Raw genomic sequence first — 17,241 nt, 5'->3', positions numbered from 1 at the left:
TTTCTTGGCTGCAAGGCACGGCGAGGAAGTGATTATAAAGCATTTATTTGCAAAATCACAGCCAATAAATCCAAGAGCAACGGAACCCTCCCTCGCACTGCTCGCTCCTTGGTGGTGGGAATGGAGGAGACATGAACCTACGGGTGGGCAGCACCATTCTCAAGGTTTTTTGGAGCTGATGGTGCCCTTCAGGAGCAGCATGGGGAGAGGCTGTCCCACAGCTCTGTTGTTTCAAAGCCTAGGAGGCAAAATAAAAGCCCTAAACAGGCTTTGAGCATTGCAGGCGAGTCACAGGATCACAGAATGGGTGGGACAGTGGCCCTTAAAGACCATCCAGTTCAAACCCCCTGCTGCACCTGAAGGGATTTAAGGGAATACCCCTTCCTTGCAAAGGTGTTCAGAAAAAGGGACTGAATAAGGGAGAGCAATAGAGAAAATAAAACAGTACAGACAAAGCCGTCCAATTCCCCTCCCCTTTCCTGCAGATAAAAACCAATAGGCTGTTCCATCACAAGCAAACCACTGAATGCAACTCGCTGCCTGGAAAATCACTGAGGTCAAAAGCACGACAGAAAAAGGAAAAGGGATTAAACAAACGGATGATATAATCTACACAGCTATAACTCAGCCCTTGCAGATATAAATAGCTGCACTGCGGGGCTCAACTTAACCACTAATTTGCAGTGCAGTCAGGAGGGGGGCAGGCACCCACCCCCACGAGCAGATTAATCTGTAATTGCTCTTTATACATTGCTGACACCTTGCTTTGAAGTGCTGAAGCTGGTACCATCTCACAGCAGGGGCTGGCCCTGGGAAGGGCTGAGACGTGCCTTGCTGCTGCTTCAACCTGTGCACACCAGAGTGGAGATGGCTCTAACCTACAGGGACAGGAGATGATCAAAGCCCGGTATTCTCCAAAAAGGAAAGCAGGATGGAGGTGATGGTTCAGGTTTCACAATGTTTTTATAAGGCTTTAATTGGAAATAAACGCTGATTGGGATATCCAAATGTTTCAGAGCACTTAGATCACTTCAGAGCCAAATCCCTCTGGAAATACGAGTGAAGAACAGGGTGCTGATGTGACAGGAGTAGGGCCAGCAGGATCGCTGAATCACAGAACGCTTTGAGCTGGAAGGGACCCTTAAAGTTCATCTGGTCCCACTGCCTGCAATGAGCAGGGACACCCACAGCTCCATCAGTGCTCACAGCCCCATCCAGCCCGACTTTGGGTGTCTGCAGGGATGGAGCATCCACCACATCTGTGTGCAACACATTCCAGTGCAACATGAGCTGCTGGAGATGGTGGCTTTCAGAACGGGTCCCCAGCCAGTCTCCATCCCCCATTTTGTCCACCTTCCTCGACTCATCTTGTTCCACTCAAGGCAGGTGATGAGAGATGATCGAAAAGCAGCAGTACAGGTGCTTGTCCTATCCTGGCACACATTAAGGCTGAAAAAGACCTCTAAGATCCCCAAATCCAACCCCAACCCATCCCACCATGCCCACTGACCACGTCCCTCAGTGCCACATCTCCATGGCTCTGGGGCATCTCCAGAGATGGTGACTCCACCACTCCTTGGGCAGCTGTGCCAGTGCCCGACTGCTCTTTTGGAGAAGAAATGTCTCCTAATATCCAACCTGACCCCCCCAGCACAACTTGAGGCCATCACCTTTCATCCTGACTCTAGTAAGGCATTCTCACGTGTCCAGCAGCTTTAGTGCTCTGCCCTCACTAATGTCAGTCCCCAGAGCATCTCAACCTCCTTAGTTCTTCATCAAACAAAAAATACTGGGTATTTTATCACCCTCCCCCAGGATATACATAGAATGATAGAATTATTAGGGTTGGAACAGACCACCAACATCACCCAGTCCAACTGCTGAACACATGCACATGTACCCAGGTAGAGCACTTGCCAGATTAACAGGTGATTTAATGTGAATACGTGGCAAAGGGGAATTTGTGTCTGATACCCAGTTCTGCAGACATGTATTAAAGCCAGAGGGAGCCCTCCCTGCTGCTCCTGCTCCAAGCCAATGCCTTGCTGCATTTTCCACAAGTCAGCCTGTTTGCTGTCCGATGGAAAGGCTTCACACTTACTTTTGCTTTCTGTTTAGCTTGCACTGAAGCTATCTTTCACTTGGGATGAGCTTCGAGTTCAGCAAATGCCTACACCTGAGGAACTGCATTCCTCCCCAGTCTGTTCATAAAAATAGGTGCATGAACAAAATAATGATATTGTAAAGCACACCATGAACCAAAGAGCTTCCCCTCCCTTTAGTACTCACAATGCACACTTCCTTTCCCCATGCTCTGAAGCAGTGATGCCCAAACCACAGAATAAGGACCAAAGGTGAGCCTGGGCTTCTCAGTGATGATCTGCACTACACAGCTTTAACAGCATTTCCAATTAAGCACTTGATAAGATTAATCATCATCTTCAGCCAGCTGACAGCCATTCAAAAAGCACAGCAACAGCCACTTTAAAAACAATGAAAACTCTTAAACACCTGCCTGAGGGATGAACAAAGTAGTGTCTAGCAGATATTATCTTTTTTATTAAAGGGCAAATAAAATTGAACCAGGGAAAAGATGTTTTAAAGCAGTTAATGGAGAAGAGAAAGTGGGCATCTCCCTAAAACATCTTCCCAAATGATACATTTCAGGCTGTAGTCAAAACACATAAAAGTAAAGAAATAGCCATTAAATGGGTTTGGATGGAGCCTCTGGCTCATGCTCAGGAAAAGGAAAGCCTTTTAAAAGTGAACGCATCCGTCCCCAAAGCAAAGCAAAGTGTAATTGGGGAAGGAACAACCAAGAAGAGGAGGCAAAGCTGATCATCCATGGGCACCCAGCTGAAAAGCAGAGGCATGCCAGGAGTCTTGGTTTGCTCGGTGCCTGAGGACACTTGGCTGTGGCCTCGATGTCATACCTGATGGTGGGTGATGGATGAGGGAGCAGCAGTGGGGTGGGTTGGGGTTGCACTTGAAGATCTTGGAGGTCTTTTCTAACCCCCAAGAAATTAATTTCCTGTGCTCGGGTCACCCGGGGAAACAAATCTTCATAATGCACACCGTGTATACGAGCTCTCATCCGGCCGAACAGGAGGCACAGCTCCATCCTGGTGGTGCTGAGCTCTTCTTATGGGTGCTGCCAGCCCATGGGCTGCCTTCCTTCAAGATGAGCAGTTTCCCAAGCTGTGACACACGGTGAGCTGCCCGAAGTAACACCCACACAGCTGAAGGCAGCGATCCGTTGTAACTGTAGTTTCAGAATGCTTTTTCAACTGTAATTTCGGGCACGGTTCAGCTGTGTTTTCAAGGGGACACCTGGTCCAGACAAGGGAGGACAACCCCTGTCCTCGCTGAGGGCTTCAGCTGTGCATTGCTGCCTTGATGCCGACTGGAAAGAAAGCATTTCAGCAATGCACCCCTCCCTGCACAGGCTGCATCACGGAATCACAGAATGGCTTGGGTTGGAAGGGACCTTGAATGGCCATCCAGTCCAACTCCTCTGCAAATCACAGAATAACCGAATGGCTTGGGTTGGAAGGGACCTCAGTGATCATCAAGCTCCACACCCCCAACCAAAAGGAGGGCCACCAACCTCCACATTTAGAATCATGGAATCATAGAATCACCAAGGTTGGAAAAGACCTAAAAGATCATCCAGACCAACCGTTCACCCATTACCAATAGCTCCCACTAAACCATGTCCCTCAACACAACTTCCACATTTCATACCAGCCCAGGCTGCCCAGGGCCCCATCCAACCCGGCCGTGAACACCTCCAGGGATGGACGGGGCATCCACAACCTCTCTGGGCAGCTGTTCCAGCACCTCACCATTCTCACAGTAAAGAACTTCCCCCTGACATCCAACCTCAATCTTCCCTCCTTCAACTTCAAACCATTTCCTCTTGTCCAGCAAATGTAAGGCTCCACCATACAGAGGTCCTAAGCACCTCTCCCCACTGCCCCAGCCGTATTCCTCAGCTTCAGCTTCTCAAACCATCCTTCCTGCTATCTCATCTCATCTCCCTTTCCAAATAGCAGCCAAGTAGGAATGGTCTGTAGCTGCAGAGACCTTCCTGCTCACTCCCACCTACATTTCAGAAGCCCAGATGGAAATTCAGCTGCCATCCCAAACACAAAGCGCATTTCCAAACGCATTTGGATATTCCTTGCTTCCTAAACACAGCTTTATAGTATAAATTCCATCCATCATCACTCATTTCACTTTCCAGAGCTTTTTCCCTCTCTCCAGCTCTTCAAAGAGCTCCTTGACCTTGCTGGTTTGCTCATCAAATGGCAGCGCCTCACTTCCAAGCTGTGAGGTTTGCAGACATTCAGAATGCTGCCACGAACGCTCTCTGCAGCAGCAAAACCCCACAGATTGCCATATTAATTTCCCCAGGTGTAGCATGCACACCGCTGCCCTCATGAAACCAGAGCCTGCACAGAAGCACCTGGATAAATAACAGAGACAGGGCGTACGCCTTGCAAATACATCGAGCTTGACAGGTATCTACGCAGTGCACTCAAAATGCAAGCCTGGGAATTAAATTCACTGTCAACAAGCAGCAGTCAAGCAAGACCAAGCTTCCCTTTATCACTTTCCTCCCCCACATTATCCTTCCTTCTTGCACCAGGAATAATTTACCTCTCCCTGCGCCTCCGCAGGTAGCAGCTGGCTTCTCTCTTGGTCTAAGGGTTCTCACGTTCAGATCAAGCTCAGAGCAGTTGGCTCTCTGGGTAAGAGTGATGAAGCTTTTTGTCTCAGAACCGGAGGATTTACGCATCAAAAGCTTCTCTGCCTCTCCCCAGCTGCTGCAGCTTACCTGCTAGCAGATATTGCTTCCCATAAACCACATCTACTGTACATCACCACGGGTGGAACATGGCAGCTTGCAAACACACTGCTATTCCAGAGAGTAACTATTCCAGCCTGCCTTATCCTCCAGTGCACATCCACATAATACATACATGTTTATTTATTTGCCTTCAAAATGACTGGGTGTGTAAAGGGAGCAGGTCCCCAACCAAGCAGTGCTTCCTCACCGCAAGGAGATCATGCATGCATGTGCAGCATGACAAATCTGCCTAACCATGGACTGGAGATGCAAGAAGGCCCCGTGGTGCTCAACACCTTCCTGCAGCATATGAGGTTCTGCTGTAGGGTGCAACTCTGTGATTTCTTGGTCTTTGGTTTGTGTAAGATGGGACTTCAACTCTGTGAAAGGGTTGATAACAGCAGGACGAGGGGAAATGGTTTGAAGTTGAAGGAGGGAAGATTGAGGTTGGATGTCAGGGGGAAGTTCTTTACTATGAGAGTGGTGAGGTGCTGGAACAGCTGCCCAGAGAGGCTGTGGATGCCCCGTCCATCCCTGGAGGTGTTCAAGGCCAGGTTGGATGGGGCCCTGGGCAGCCTGGTCTGCTATGAAATGTGGAGGTCGCTGGCCCTGCACATGGCAGGGGGCTGGAGATTCCTGATCCTTGAGGTCCCTTCCAACCCTGGCCATTCTATGATTCTATGAGATGTTCACAGCTATTCCCTCTACCTTCAGCATCCTCCCTATTGGTACTGTGATAAAACTGGTCAGAAAAAATTGCCCCAAACAGTCTATGAAATAACTGCACTCTTTACCAAAACCCCAAAGCAAGGCTGATGACATTTCCTTTCCTTGCATTACGTAGCAGGAACTTCTGCCACCCTGTTCACCCAAAAAGCTCTGTGAAGGCACTGATGGAAACCTTTGCCACAGGTCAGCCATTGCCACTTGGGGTTTCCTGCTGAAGACCTTTCATCTGCTCTGATGCTTTGTTTGCTTTCTGTCATCTGACAGCAGGGACATTCTCTGCTGAATGGTGAAAATGGGGGATGGAAAGCCAACATCTGCACTGAGGACGCCCTGAACGAGCAGGAATGGGTGATTTAAAAGAAAGGAAGCACTGCACGGCTCCAACCTTCGGAGGCACGTCCAGCTTCCAGCAATGACTAAGGAGACTGAATGCCTTCCCTTCTGTGTTCTCACTTCCTCAACTTGTCACCTCCTCTCATTGTTTTTACCATGATTAGATAAGCTCTGGTGGCAAGGAATGTGTGCTCATGCTCACCTCTGTTACACAATATCACGCAACTGGAGGAGCGCAGACTGATTTGCTGATGCTAAATCAGCATTACCTGCTCAGAAAAAGATCACTTAAATCACTCAGTGCGTTCTTTGCTTGATGTGAAGGAGATATTCTTTTCAAGGAGACACAGATCAACTCACTCCTTTCATGCAACCAATGCAATCAAAATGGAAATGTGTCTGAAGCCATTGACGCGAAAAAGAATATTCCAGATTCAATTGCAACCATGTTTGACTGTAATTACTGTTGCTTGACCTCAGTGCAGACATAATGTTGAGGAAACCCTCAAAACTCAGCAAGAAACACCACTGAGAAGCTGAATACAGGATGCAGATGGCAGCTGCAACCCTCCCGAAAGTTTGGGCTGTGGCTGCTGCAAAAGGGCGAGCAACCACCGACCCGGTGCTGCTTCCCGTCCCACGCAGCTGACATGCTTTCAAGATCATATTGCAAAAAGAAAATAATAAAAAAGTCACCCGTTCTCAAAATTACACAAGAGCTGTTGCATTCTGTGCACCGATCGTTGCGTGAAATTAACAACCAGAGTGCAGGCAGCCCTGAGATTGGGTCTTCTTAAACACCTGCAGGAGGAAACCTGTTTGCAGAACAAACCACCAGGAGAAAAGAACTGCTATTCAGGGAGGTTGCTGACAGCAACGAGAGAGGGAGGAGAGACGTTTGTTTATAGGCAGCAGCTCCAGGTATGGCCAGCAGGTCCCAGCATGCAGCCCAGCACAGCTTCTGTAAACAGCTGTCTCATTCAAGTCCGCAGCCCAATGCTGGCAGCGTGTGTTCACTGCTGATGGTTGGGTGCTCTTGGTTTGTAACAGGCCACAAAGCATGCATCAGCAATGTCAAATTCAGCGTGGAAGTCTGAAGGGTCGTGGGGAAGCCTGCTTGACTTAAAATCATAGAATGGTTGGGGTGGGAGAGATCTAGAAGCCCACCCTGCCCCAACCCCTGCCATGGGCTGGGTGCCCCCAGCAGATCAGGCTGCCCAGGGCTCCATCCATCCTGGCCTTGAGCACCTCCAGGGATGGGGCACCTCCAGCTTGTTTGGGCGAAAGAGCACAGCTACTTTGGACTGAAGAGCACAAGCACTGGTGCTCTGTGATTTCTGTTCTTCTCAGCTTGGTCACCATCCACTGCAAATGCCACCAGGGTGAAGAGCTTTGAAAGCAAAGGAAGGTCCTCCTGGCTACGTGACACATGGTGAAGGACGAGGTTGGATCCTGACCTGCCACCTCCCCTTTGCTTCTCTTGCAGTTTGCTCGCAGCTGCCAGGTAATGAAAACAATGGCACGGTGCTCCTTCCTGAGGAGTGAGGAAATGGATTTGGGGGTTCTGGTTGAGGCAAGTTGAATCTGAGTCAGCACTGTGCCCCGGAGCCAAAGGAGCCAACCGTACCCTGGGGTGTTCCAGGCCCAGCACTGCCACCAGGCGAGGGAAGGGTGAGTCCTGCTCTGCTCTGTGCTGCTGGGACCTCACCTCCCGCACCAGATTTGGCACACAGCATAAGGCCATCAAACTGCCACACAGCACACAAAGGAGGGCTGTGCAGACGCCCCCAAACTTCCCTTAGCTCCTGGAAATCTCCTCGCTCCCCACCAACGGCTGCAGCAAACGGTGCCTCTTCACAGCCTCCCCTGCTCGCGCTCTGACAACAAATTAAATTTCAAGTTAATAAGGGAACGCATACCAGAGGGGCGAGCCAACCACAATTACTGACTATTATCTCTCAGGAAAGATCTTTCAGTTATTGTGGGTAACGCAGGAAACATCAGCTCAGCGATCAGCGCTGCTGGTGACGGCGAGAAGAAAACCACACGCATTAAAGCTATTGTGCAAATCCACAGGGCATGGCGTCTCGGCTCCCACCTCCCAAAAGATGCTGGCAGACACGGCTGGGAGAGGCGCAGGGAAGGGCATGGATGGCTTGAAGGTGGTGAGCAGCTTATGTTGGGACTCTGGAGCAGCACACTGCTCACCCATAGCTTCTAATGAGTTGAAAAGCTCATGCCAAGACAAGCACACCACTTGCACTATCATCAGTCACAGAATGGTGTCGATTGGAAAAGAGCTTCAAAGGTCACCAAGCACAACCATCAACCTGGCACACTGAGTGCGACCCTAAACCACATCCCCAGTTCCACATGTGTTGCCTTCTACATGCATCTGTGCTCTTCTCAAAGTGAGTGATGGGAGCACTGAGGCACCACCCACCAGGTTCAGCTCTCAGCCACACACCATGAGCTTCAGCTCTTCAGTAGAGAAAGAAATTCTCTTCATCACTTTCCCCTATCAACAGCAATCTTACCATAGTATAAATCTCCCCATTTCATACCAGCCCAGGCTGCCCAGGGCCCCAAACAACCTGGCCTTGAACACCTCCAGGGATGGACGGGGCATCCACAGCCTCTCTGGGCAGCTGTTCCAGCACCTCACCACTCTCATAGTAAAGAACTTCCCCCTCACATCCAACCTCAATCCTCCCTCCTTCAACTTAAAGCCATTTCCCCTCGTCCTGCTGTTATCAACCCTTTCACAGAGCTGACTCCCCTCCTGTTTCCAGAATTCTGAGTAAAATAAGTCAACCTCTGAAAACCTGGTTTTAAGTCACTCCAGCTTCAAGTGATTCTTTCATAGCTCTTCCTATTCCTCTGAGACACTGCAATTTTAAATATTGGATAATTTGAGCCTGCAGCTCGAAGGTTTCTTCCAAAAGTCAGCTTTTTGCTTTTGGAAGACAGACTGCTGACACTATACCTAATATGCTTAATTAGGAATATATAGAAAGATCTCTCCAAGAGAACCAAAAACCCTTCAGATGAAATGCTCTGAGTGCCAAATCAAGAGCCCATCCATAATGACTGTTTACTCCCATCTTCTATGTGTTTTGGGCCATACTGTTTCAATCAGCAGTTCCTGCCATTGATGGAGTTGTTCCTTCCAGCGATGGAGCTGAACTCCACGAGAGGTCAAACATAATTGTCCCGGGTTCCCCCTAACTGGGGGATGTGGCTTTCTAAAAATCATGCTGGGATGAGAAGGAAAGAGGTCAGAGCATAAAATAAACACACACATCAGGATGCTGTCACACAGCCCAGTCCGCCCAGTATGGAAGCAGTTTTCCCCTTGATTTCAGCAGCTTTGTTTCAACCATCACATCTTGCTTTCCCCCAAGCACTTGGCTTTTGCTGACCATTGCATCCAGGCACCAAACCCCTCTCACGGCGCTCCGGTACCGCAGAACACAAGGAGAATGCTTTGCACAGATGTTCTTTTTGTAAGAAATAATAATTCATGCAAATCCCTGCTCCAAGCAAATTCCACAGGAGTGCATCTTATCACAAGCCAAACAAAAAGTACAGATACATCTGAGATCCATAAACCTGTATTAAAAGAATTTGTTCTTGTTACAGCTTGAATTTCCCCCTCTGCCTCCGACTCCTCTGCCAGTAAACTACCCAGCAACACCAAACAAGCAAACCACCAATTCCACAGCACTAAAAAGAAGCTTAAGCCCCAATTATGATATAAGGTAACACTGCTGTGAAAGGACTACAGATGTAACACGCTCCATATTCACCCCAAACACTTTCTTAAAACATTTACAGCCCTCATAAACACATCATCCAACCCATGACGTTGCACTCATCAAGGCTCTCTCCCAACCTGGCTACACGTTGGGTATGGGCACATGGCAGGGGTTGGCCATGCTGGTGGGAACTTGGAGCCTGGAAGCTTTTCAAGCTCGTAAATTGAAATGTTTTAAGAGCTCAGGAGTGTGTAGATGGTCCTGGAGTGTATCTACAGTGCTTTCCACTTTTGCCCAATAGTTCATCACATTTAAGATCAGGGATTTTCCTCTATTTCATTCATCAAGAACAGAGTGCTCCCTCACCGCATCTGGAGGCTGACCAGCTTTCCGCAGAAGCTCAAGATGGTGAAAATAAAAACTCATAAAACGTATTTTTAGGGTTTCTGTGTTCGGTTGTTTGGTGGTTTGTTGTTTTTTTTTCAAAATGGGAAGTTAGAACCTGAATTCCAACCCAACCACTGGGCTTTAGCAGAACAAAAAAATGCCTGTGCTGAGTGCTCCCAAACAGGAGTCATGCCCCTTCCAACGCTACGCCAACAGAGACCTTATTATCCTTTGGGGGAGGAAGTCGGATTTTTTCCACTTAGCTGTGTTCCCAGGTAATTCTTAAATAAGATTTCCCTTCCCCCTGTGTTTAAAGGGACGCTTTGCTCTAAAACAACAAACTACTGCCTTAGTGCCACTCCAAACTGCTGTCGTTGTGTGCTTAGCCCTAAAATAGAACGATGACTGGTCTGCCACCAGTGAGCTCCATTTTATTTCAGGGAGACAACGCATTCCACGATGCCAAAATTAATAACACTCCTTCTTACCTTAATTATCGTAAGCAAATCGTCCACCTGCATGTCATTAGGAGCCCATAAAGGTTCTTCCAGCGGTGCCCCTGCAAACAAGCCAGAAACGCCAAGCTTTTAATACCAAACAGTTACAATTCAGCAAGATCTTTGCACAACAGAATTACTACTGCTGCCAGCAAGGCAGTTTCACTTTGTTTTATCTATATGCAGAGCAACATTTTTCATTACTGGCCGAGCTAGAGCATCTGGGGACAGAAGGAAGGAACCTTGAGCATGCAGAGGTTCAGAGTTCATCATATTCAGAGTTCATCTTTTCCCACCCCAAGGAAAGAGGCACATCCATCACCATGACTTCTGGCGGCCATGCACCCATGGGTTTCCCCAAATCCAAGCGTCCCCAGACACAGATTATAGGGTCAGTGCAGCCCAAAGGCTCTCTGCATCTCTTTGCTGCCCTACATCAGCTCTGACGCAGCAGCAGACTCCTTGCATGGCCAAGCCCTCCTTTCCCCAATCCCATTCTGTGAGCTGATGCTACAAAGTACAAAATTAGAGACCCGAAGCAATTCTAAAATTGGAGTTGAATATATTTAACTAAATGAAAGCTATTTTTTCTCCACCTAATGACATCTCTCAGCCTCTGAGGCCATCTGATGCCAAGGAGCCGTGGAGCTCAGCACAAGCCCTGGGTGATCACTTTGCTGCTCCTCACCTGCCTCAAGGGTTGGCTCCATCAGACTTCAATCTGATGGACACACAGAATGCTTTTTAACTCTACAGAAGAAAAAAAATCTGTTTTTTGTTTGGTTTTGTTTTTTGAGTGTAATACAATCAGGACTTTCAAAGAAGTGAAAGCAGGTGATCGTGCTGACTCTGATTAGAGAATCACAGAATCACTGGGGTTGGAAGGGACTTCAAGAGATCACTGAGTCCCAATCACTGCTAAAGCAGTTCCCTACAATGGGTTGCACAGGTCAGCATCCAGCCAGGTCTTGAGTATCTCCACAGAAGGAGACTCCCCATCCTCTCTGGGCAGCCTGTTCCAGTGCTCCGTCACCCTGACCATAAAGAAGTTCTTCCACACGTCAGTACAGAACTTCCTGTGTTCAAGTTTTAGGCCATTGCTCCTTGTCCTATCGCTGCACAGCACCAAGAAGAGCCTGGCCTCATCCATTTGCTTCCCACTTCCCTTTACATCTTTATAAACATTTATCAGATCTCCTCTCAGTCTTTTCCTCATGCTGAACAGACCCAGGCCACTCAACCTTTACTCATGTGGGAGATGCTCCAGGTCTCTCATCATCTCGGTGGCTCTGCTCTGGACTCCTTCAAGGAGATCCCTGTCTTTTTGGAACTGAGGAGCCCAGAACTGGGCACAGGATCTAAATGTGGCCTCACCAGGACAGAGCAGAGGGGGAGGATCACCTCCTTCACCCTGCTGCCCGCGCTCTTTGTAATGCACCCCACGATGCCATTGGCCTTCTTGGCCACCAGGGCACACTGCTGGCTTATGGCCAACCTGTTGCTCACCAGGACTCCCAGGTCCCTCTCTGCAGAGCTCCTTTCTAGCAGGTCATCCCCCAGCCCATACTTATGGATGCAGTTATTCTTCCTTGGATGCAAGACTCTACGCTTGCTCTTGTTAAAGCCCTCAGTGTGCAATGCTGCTATCGATATTTGTATACACAACATACCCATCTTTCAAAGATGCCATGCTCTGAGAACTCAGATTGCACTGCACATAGAATCACAGAATGGCCTGGGTTGAAAAGGACCACAATGATCATCTGGTTTCAACCCCCCTGCTATGTGCAGGGTCACCAACCAGCAACCAGGCTGCCCAGAGCCACATCCAGCCTGGCCCTGAATGCTACAACCTCCTTGGGTAACCTGTTCCAGTGCTTTATCACCCTCTGAGTGAAACACTTCTTCCTAACATAAAACTCTCCTGTCTCAGTTTAAAACCATACCCCTTTGTCCTTTCACTATCCACCCTCATGAACAGCTGTTTCCCCTCCTGTTTATTCCCTTCAAGTACTGGAAGGCCACAATGAGGTCTCCCCAGAGCCTTCCCTTCTGCAAGCTAAACAAGCCCAGTTCCCTCAACCTTTCCTCATAGGAGAGGTGCACATGTCCCTGTTCACTGCAGGGAAGTTGGGCCAGATGACCTCTAAAGATCCCCTCCAACTCAAATGATTCTATGATGTAAATACAGCTTCGCACATTACTGAGGAGGGCACGAGAAGCCTGAAGATGTTGCATGGGGGGCCTCCAAATGCTTATCAAAGTCAGTGCAACACATCTGAGTGGGTTTTAGAGCAGGCTGTGTGTTCAGAAGGCTGTGACTCACGCACCCTCTCCTTCTGACAGGTAAGGAGCACAGCGCAGACATGCACTGTCACGTACATCACAGTAGGAGCATCTCGTGTTACAAATACAAGAATATCTTGCAGCCACATTGTAGACAACAGTCACACAGCCATCGCAGAGGAAACCTCATTTTCAAACAGCAAATGTACAACAGAACTGAGAAGAGAGGACTGCCCCATGCTTCCCCAGCCCTGCCTGCACCCAGGGTTGTACCTGGCTGCCATGTTTGGTTGCAGACAATTCAGCTGGGTAAATATCTATTCATTCTCGCGGCACATCAATAGAAAGGAAGATATGTCACCTTTAGGAAAGAGATTCCATTTTCTGTAACCAAAGTTCAGTTTTCCAAGACCCAAAGCATGGGGAAACCCAACACCGACCCAAGCCATGCAGTAACCCAAAGGTGGTGGAGAAAGAGCTTCAGTTATGAAGGGGTGGATATAGGACAAGAAGGAATGGTTTTAACCTAAAAGAGCAGAGATTTAGGTTGGATGTTAGGAGGAAATGTTTTACTTTGAAGGTGTTGAGGCCCTGGCACTGCTGCCCAGAGAGCTGTGGGTGCCTCATCCCTGGAGGTGCTCAGGGCCATGGGTGCAGCCCTGGGCAGCCTGGGCTGGTAGATGTGCAGTGTGATTCTCATACTCTTGTATTCTGTTCAGATTCAATGAAAAATGAGTTTTACTGCTAAGAAGCAGGCGAATGGGTTGCATGCTTTCTTAAACAGCTAAGTGGAAGATGAAGAGCTGCGTGCTTTCCAGCTCACCTGCAGGCTCCAAACCCTGGAGAGGGGATGGTCCAACAGAAGATCCAATGACTGATAATGCCTGGTGTGCCAGGAGAGTTCAGCCATGCTTATAGAATCCTGGATCACTGAATACTGTGGTTGGAAGGAAGCTATGGGAACTAACACCTGCAAACAGGGATCCAAAAGTAGAGCTTCACTCAAGCTGGCCATTTCTGAGCTGGACTATCCACATCATTATGGAATGATTTTACTGTCCAATGTCATTTGTTTTATGAAAAGAGGAATAGAAACTCAGGAAGAAGCCCAGTTAGAAAGTGCTTTGAGACTCAGAACCACGGAATCACGAAGGTTGATCCTCAAATCCAAACCTAACCCATCCCACCATGCCCATAACCACATCCCCTCAGTGCCACATCTCCATGGTTCTGCACCACCTCCAGGGATGGTGATTTCACCACTGCCTGGGCAGCTGTGCCAATGCCTGACTGCTTTCAGAGAAGAAATGTCTCCTAATATCCAAACTTCAGACGACACCAGCAGCTTTGTTATTCAAGCACATTAATGCTAAATAACGCTGCATGCTGAAATGCTTAAGATTTGCTCCCCACTCGTATGGGGTTGACAAAAGTGGCCTACAGTTATCGAGCTGCTCTGTCTCTTATTAAAATAATTAAAGTAGCAGTAAGCCAGGCATTAGCTGGCTAGACAGCCCAAATCCCACCGCCCGCGTAATCCACCTGAAAGCCAAGTGTTCCAAGGGAAATTAAAGCTGCCTTTAATCCATACAAATCTCAGCACAGGAATCTTTTCTTCTCCTGCCTCCTGCTGCGGGTTACTCCTGCTGCACTCCCCTCTGTGCTGCTGGAGCTTTGGGGGCAATGGGACACAAAAGACTGATGTTGGATCTGTGGTGCAGGCAGCTTTACGCCCGTGTTGAAACAGGACACACTTCTCCCCTGTGCTTGGTGTAATCATATGTATCAACACACATAAATTGGGACAATTTGAGCATAAATCAGGCAGCGTCATGATGCTGATTTAGACTTTAGGATTGTGTTTGCAGTCTGCCAATGATCCTCTGGGAGGGAGCCATGAGTGAGCTGGAGGAAGAGGATGGCATCCTGCAAGTCCACCAGGGGCATCTTCCCAAAGCTAACCCAAATGGTGAGGAGAAAGGGTGAGAAGAGCTGTGGGGATTGCTGCCACTCTGCATTTCCTCTGTCTGAAACTCTCCTTCCTAAAGATTGCACCCTGTCCCCCTTGTGATGCATGAAGCAGTGATCTATGGATGGAGGCAGGGAGAAGCTGCCAGAATAATAAACCACCGGGGTGCAAACAATGCTGATGTGAATGCAAGAAAAATAAAGGGTAGGAGACTCAAATCTTCTCTGTTTTATCAAACCTGCCATACAGATCCAAGCCATCCTCAGCAGGATACGATCCTCTGCAGGGCTGTGGGTTCTGCTCCTCCCTGCTGGTACCAGGGGAGCTCCTGAAGCCTTTCAATTTTCATACCTAAACCAGTTACTAATTTAGCTGCCAAATGGGATCATTACGATGAAAAATCCTACCTGTGGGAATCGAGCTCTCACACTTCAGAGGGAATTCGAGCTCCTATTCTCCAGGATCCAGCCAGGAGTATTTCCTCCGACAGACGCGCTGGCACTCTGCCTGGCTCAAAAACACACTGCAGAAGAGCACTGAGCACTAAGCTACCACTAGAAGTGCTTAAAAAAAAAGAACCCTAAACATAATCAAGTTTGGACAAAGCATATGGTAACACTTATCACGCCGCAGGTGAGAGCAAATACAATGCGCTCTTTAGAGCACAAAGTAAAAAAAAAACCAAACCAAAATGATGGATTTTCAGAGAACAGCAATGCTTAAAAACCAACACAGCCCAGGTGAAAGGTTGCTCAACGCCCTCAGCCTCGGTGCTGTTGCACTCTTGCATTTCTTTGGCCCTTTGATATTATAAATATCAAAAGATGGTTCTCCGGAGCACCCAGAAGCTGCACGTCTGCGGCAGGGAGGCAGGGCAGACCCCCAGGACCCCGCGGGCTGCAAACAGCACAAAATCCTGTGGAGGCACCTGGAGGATTGATGATCAAAGCTACCATTGCTGCTGTGCGCAGTCAGACACGGCAAACCAAAAGCAACCCAAGGCAAAAGGAGTAGGAATAGAAATGAGGCAGCGCAGGGAAGTGGAATCAAGGGCTGCCTCGAAGGTTGGAAATACTCAAAGGATGGGGGGTCGGCGTGTCAAAATTGGGGGCACTCCATGCATAGAATCATAGAGGCATTAAGGTTGGAAAAGACCACTGAGATGAAGTCCAGTCATCAGTCCATCCCCTCCACGCCCACTGAGTACAATTTGCTGAGTTGTGGTTTTGCTTTTCCCCATTCTTAAACAGAAATCCCAGAAGCGTGAATAGAAATGAGTTGCTGCAAACCCATCTCTGCCTCCCTATGAAGGATCATAGAAACACTGAATGGTGGGAGTTGGAAGGGACCCTTAAAGGTAATCTGATTCCACTCCTATATGGGATTCCACTGCAATGAACAGGGACACCCACAGCTCCATCAGTGCTCAGAGCCCCGTCCAGCCTGACCTTGGGTGCCTTCAGGGATGGAGCATCCACATCTCTGGGCAACCTGTGCCAGTGCTTTACTACCCTTATTGTAAATAACCTTCTCCTTTTATCCCATCTAAATCTCCCCTCCTCTAGCCTGAAACCATTTCCCCTTCTCCTATCACAATAGATCTTGCTAAAGAGTTCCATAAACAGTTTCTGCAGTTGCTTCAAATGGAGCCCAACTTGGAGCCAGTTAATGGCACGAGCCGCTGCTCCGACTCACTGCAGCAATTCCTGTAATTCAAGCCTGGCAAACAATTGCTGCTCTGAAATGGGACAGCATCCAATTATTATCTTCTTCCTTGTTAAAACAACAACAAAAAAAAGGTATGTTTACTCTACCTGCACATTCACTGCACTGGAAGTACCCCCACGCAGGCATGACAGCAGCAAGCACCAGCGATCCTTGCAGCTTCGCCTGTTGATGTTTCTCCTTTCATCTGAGCAAAAAGCATGTCAAAGCTAAACAAGCAGGCAAGAGGAAAGCAAGCATCTGGCTGCCTCCCTGACAACTGAACAAGCTGGCAGCTCGCAGAAGGTAAATCTTTACCACGCTCCTAAGCAAGGCAGCTAACACTTTGCTTTGGTGCCGGCGCTCCCATACATCCTTGCTTGCATTTCTATCTTCCATTCAGCTGTCCCCGGCTGCCCTGGGACTTCCATCCTGCAATAAAATGGTGCAGACACCGAGCCCTGACCAAACACATTAACCCAGCATGCAGCACACCAGCCTATGTGCAAGGGTTTTGTTGGAAGGGCTTAGCTCACTGCCACGCACCTGATAAGAGTCTGCAGCAACGACACACCCAGAGATAAAACAGAAGGGTTCCAACCTTCAAAACTCACTGACGTACCCAGAACGAGGGGTGAAAGAAAGCTGTAAAGAAAACACTCTGCCTAACAAATCGTTTCCCTTGGCAAACATCCCTGCTTTCCTTCCCTTGCCATATCTGTGTGT

The 17,241-nt window shown here is 48.5% G+C and overlaps 1 protein-coding gene across 2 annotated transcripts in view; it reads right to left on the bottom strand.

The window, feature by feature from the left end:
• The window catches only part of PTPRA (protein tyrosine phosphatase receptor type A), a 553,533-nt gene that overhangs the window by 499,716 nt on the left and 36,576 nt on the right, over positions 1-17,241 (bottom strand). For both annotated transcript variants that reach the window (XM_048943627.1, XM_048943626.1), the window contains exon 3: positions 10,548-10,618. In XM_048943627.1, the coding sequence (XP_048799584.1) occupies positions 10,548-10,580 (33 nt within the window). In that variant the 5' untranslated portion in view covers positions 10,581-10,618. The remainder of the gene's footprint in view (positions 1-10,547; positions 10,619-17,241) is intronic.

This window comes from Lagopus muta, chromosome 4 (genome assembly GCF_023343835.1).
Source record: "Lagopus muta isolate bLagMut1 chromosome 4, bLagMut1 primary, whole genome shotgun sequence".
In the NCBI taxonomy this organism is placed as follows: domain Eukaryota; kingdom Metazoa; phylum Chordata; class Aves; order Galliformes; family Phasianidae; genus Lagopus; species Lagopus muta.
This window is presented reverse-complemented; position numbering and strand designations above follow the sequence as displayed.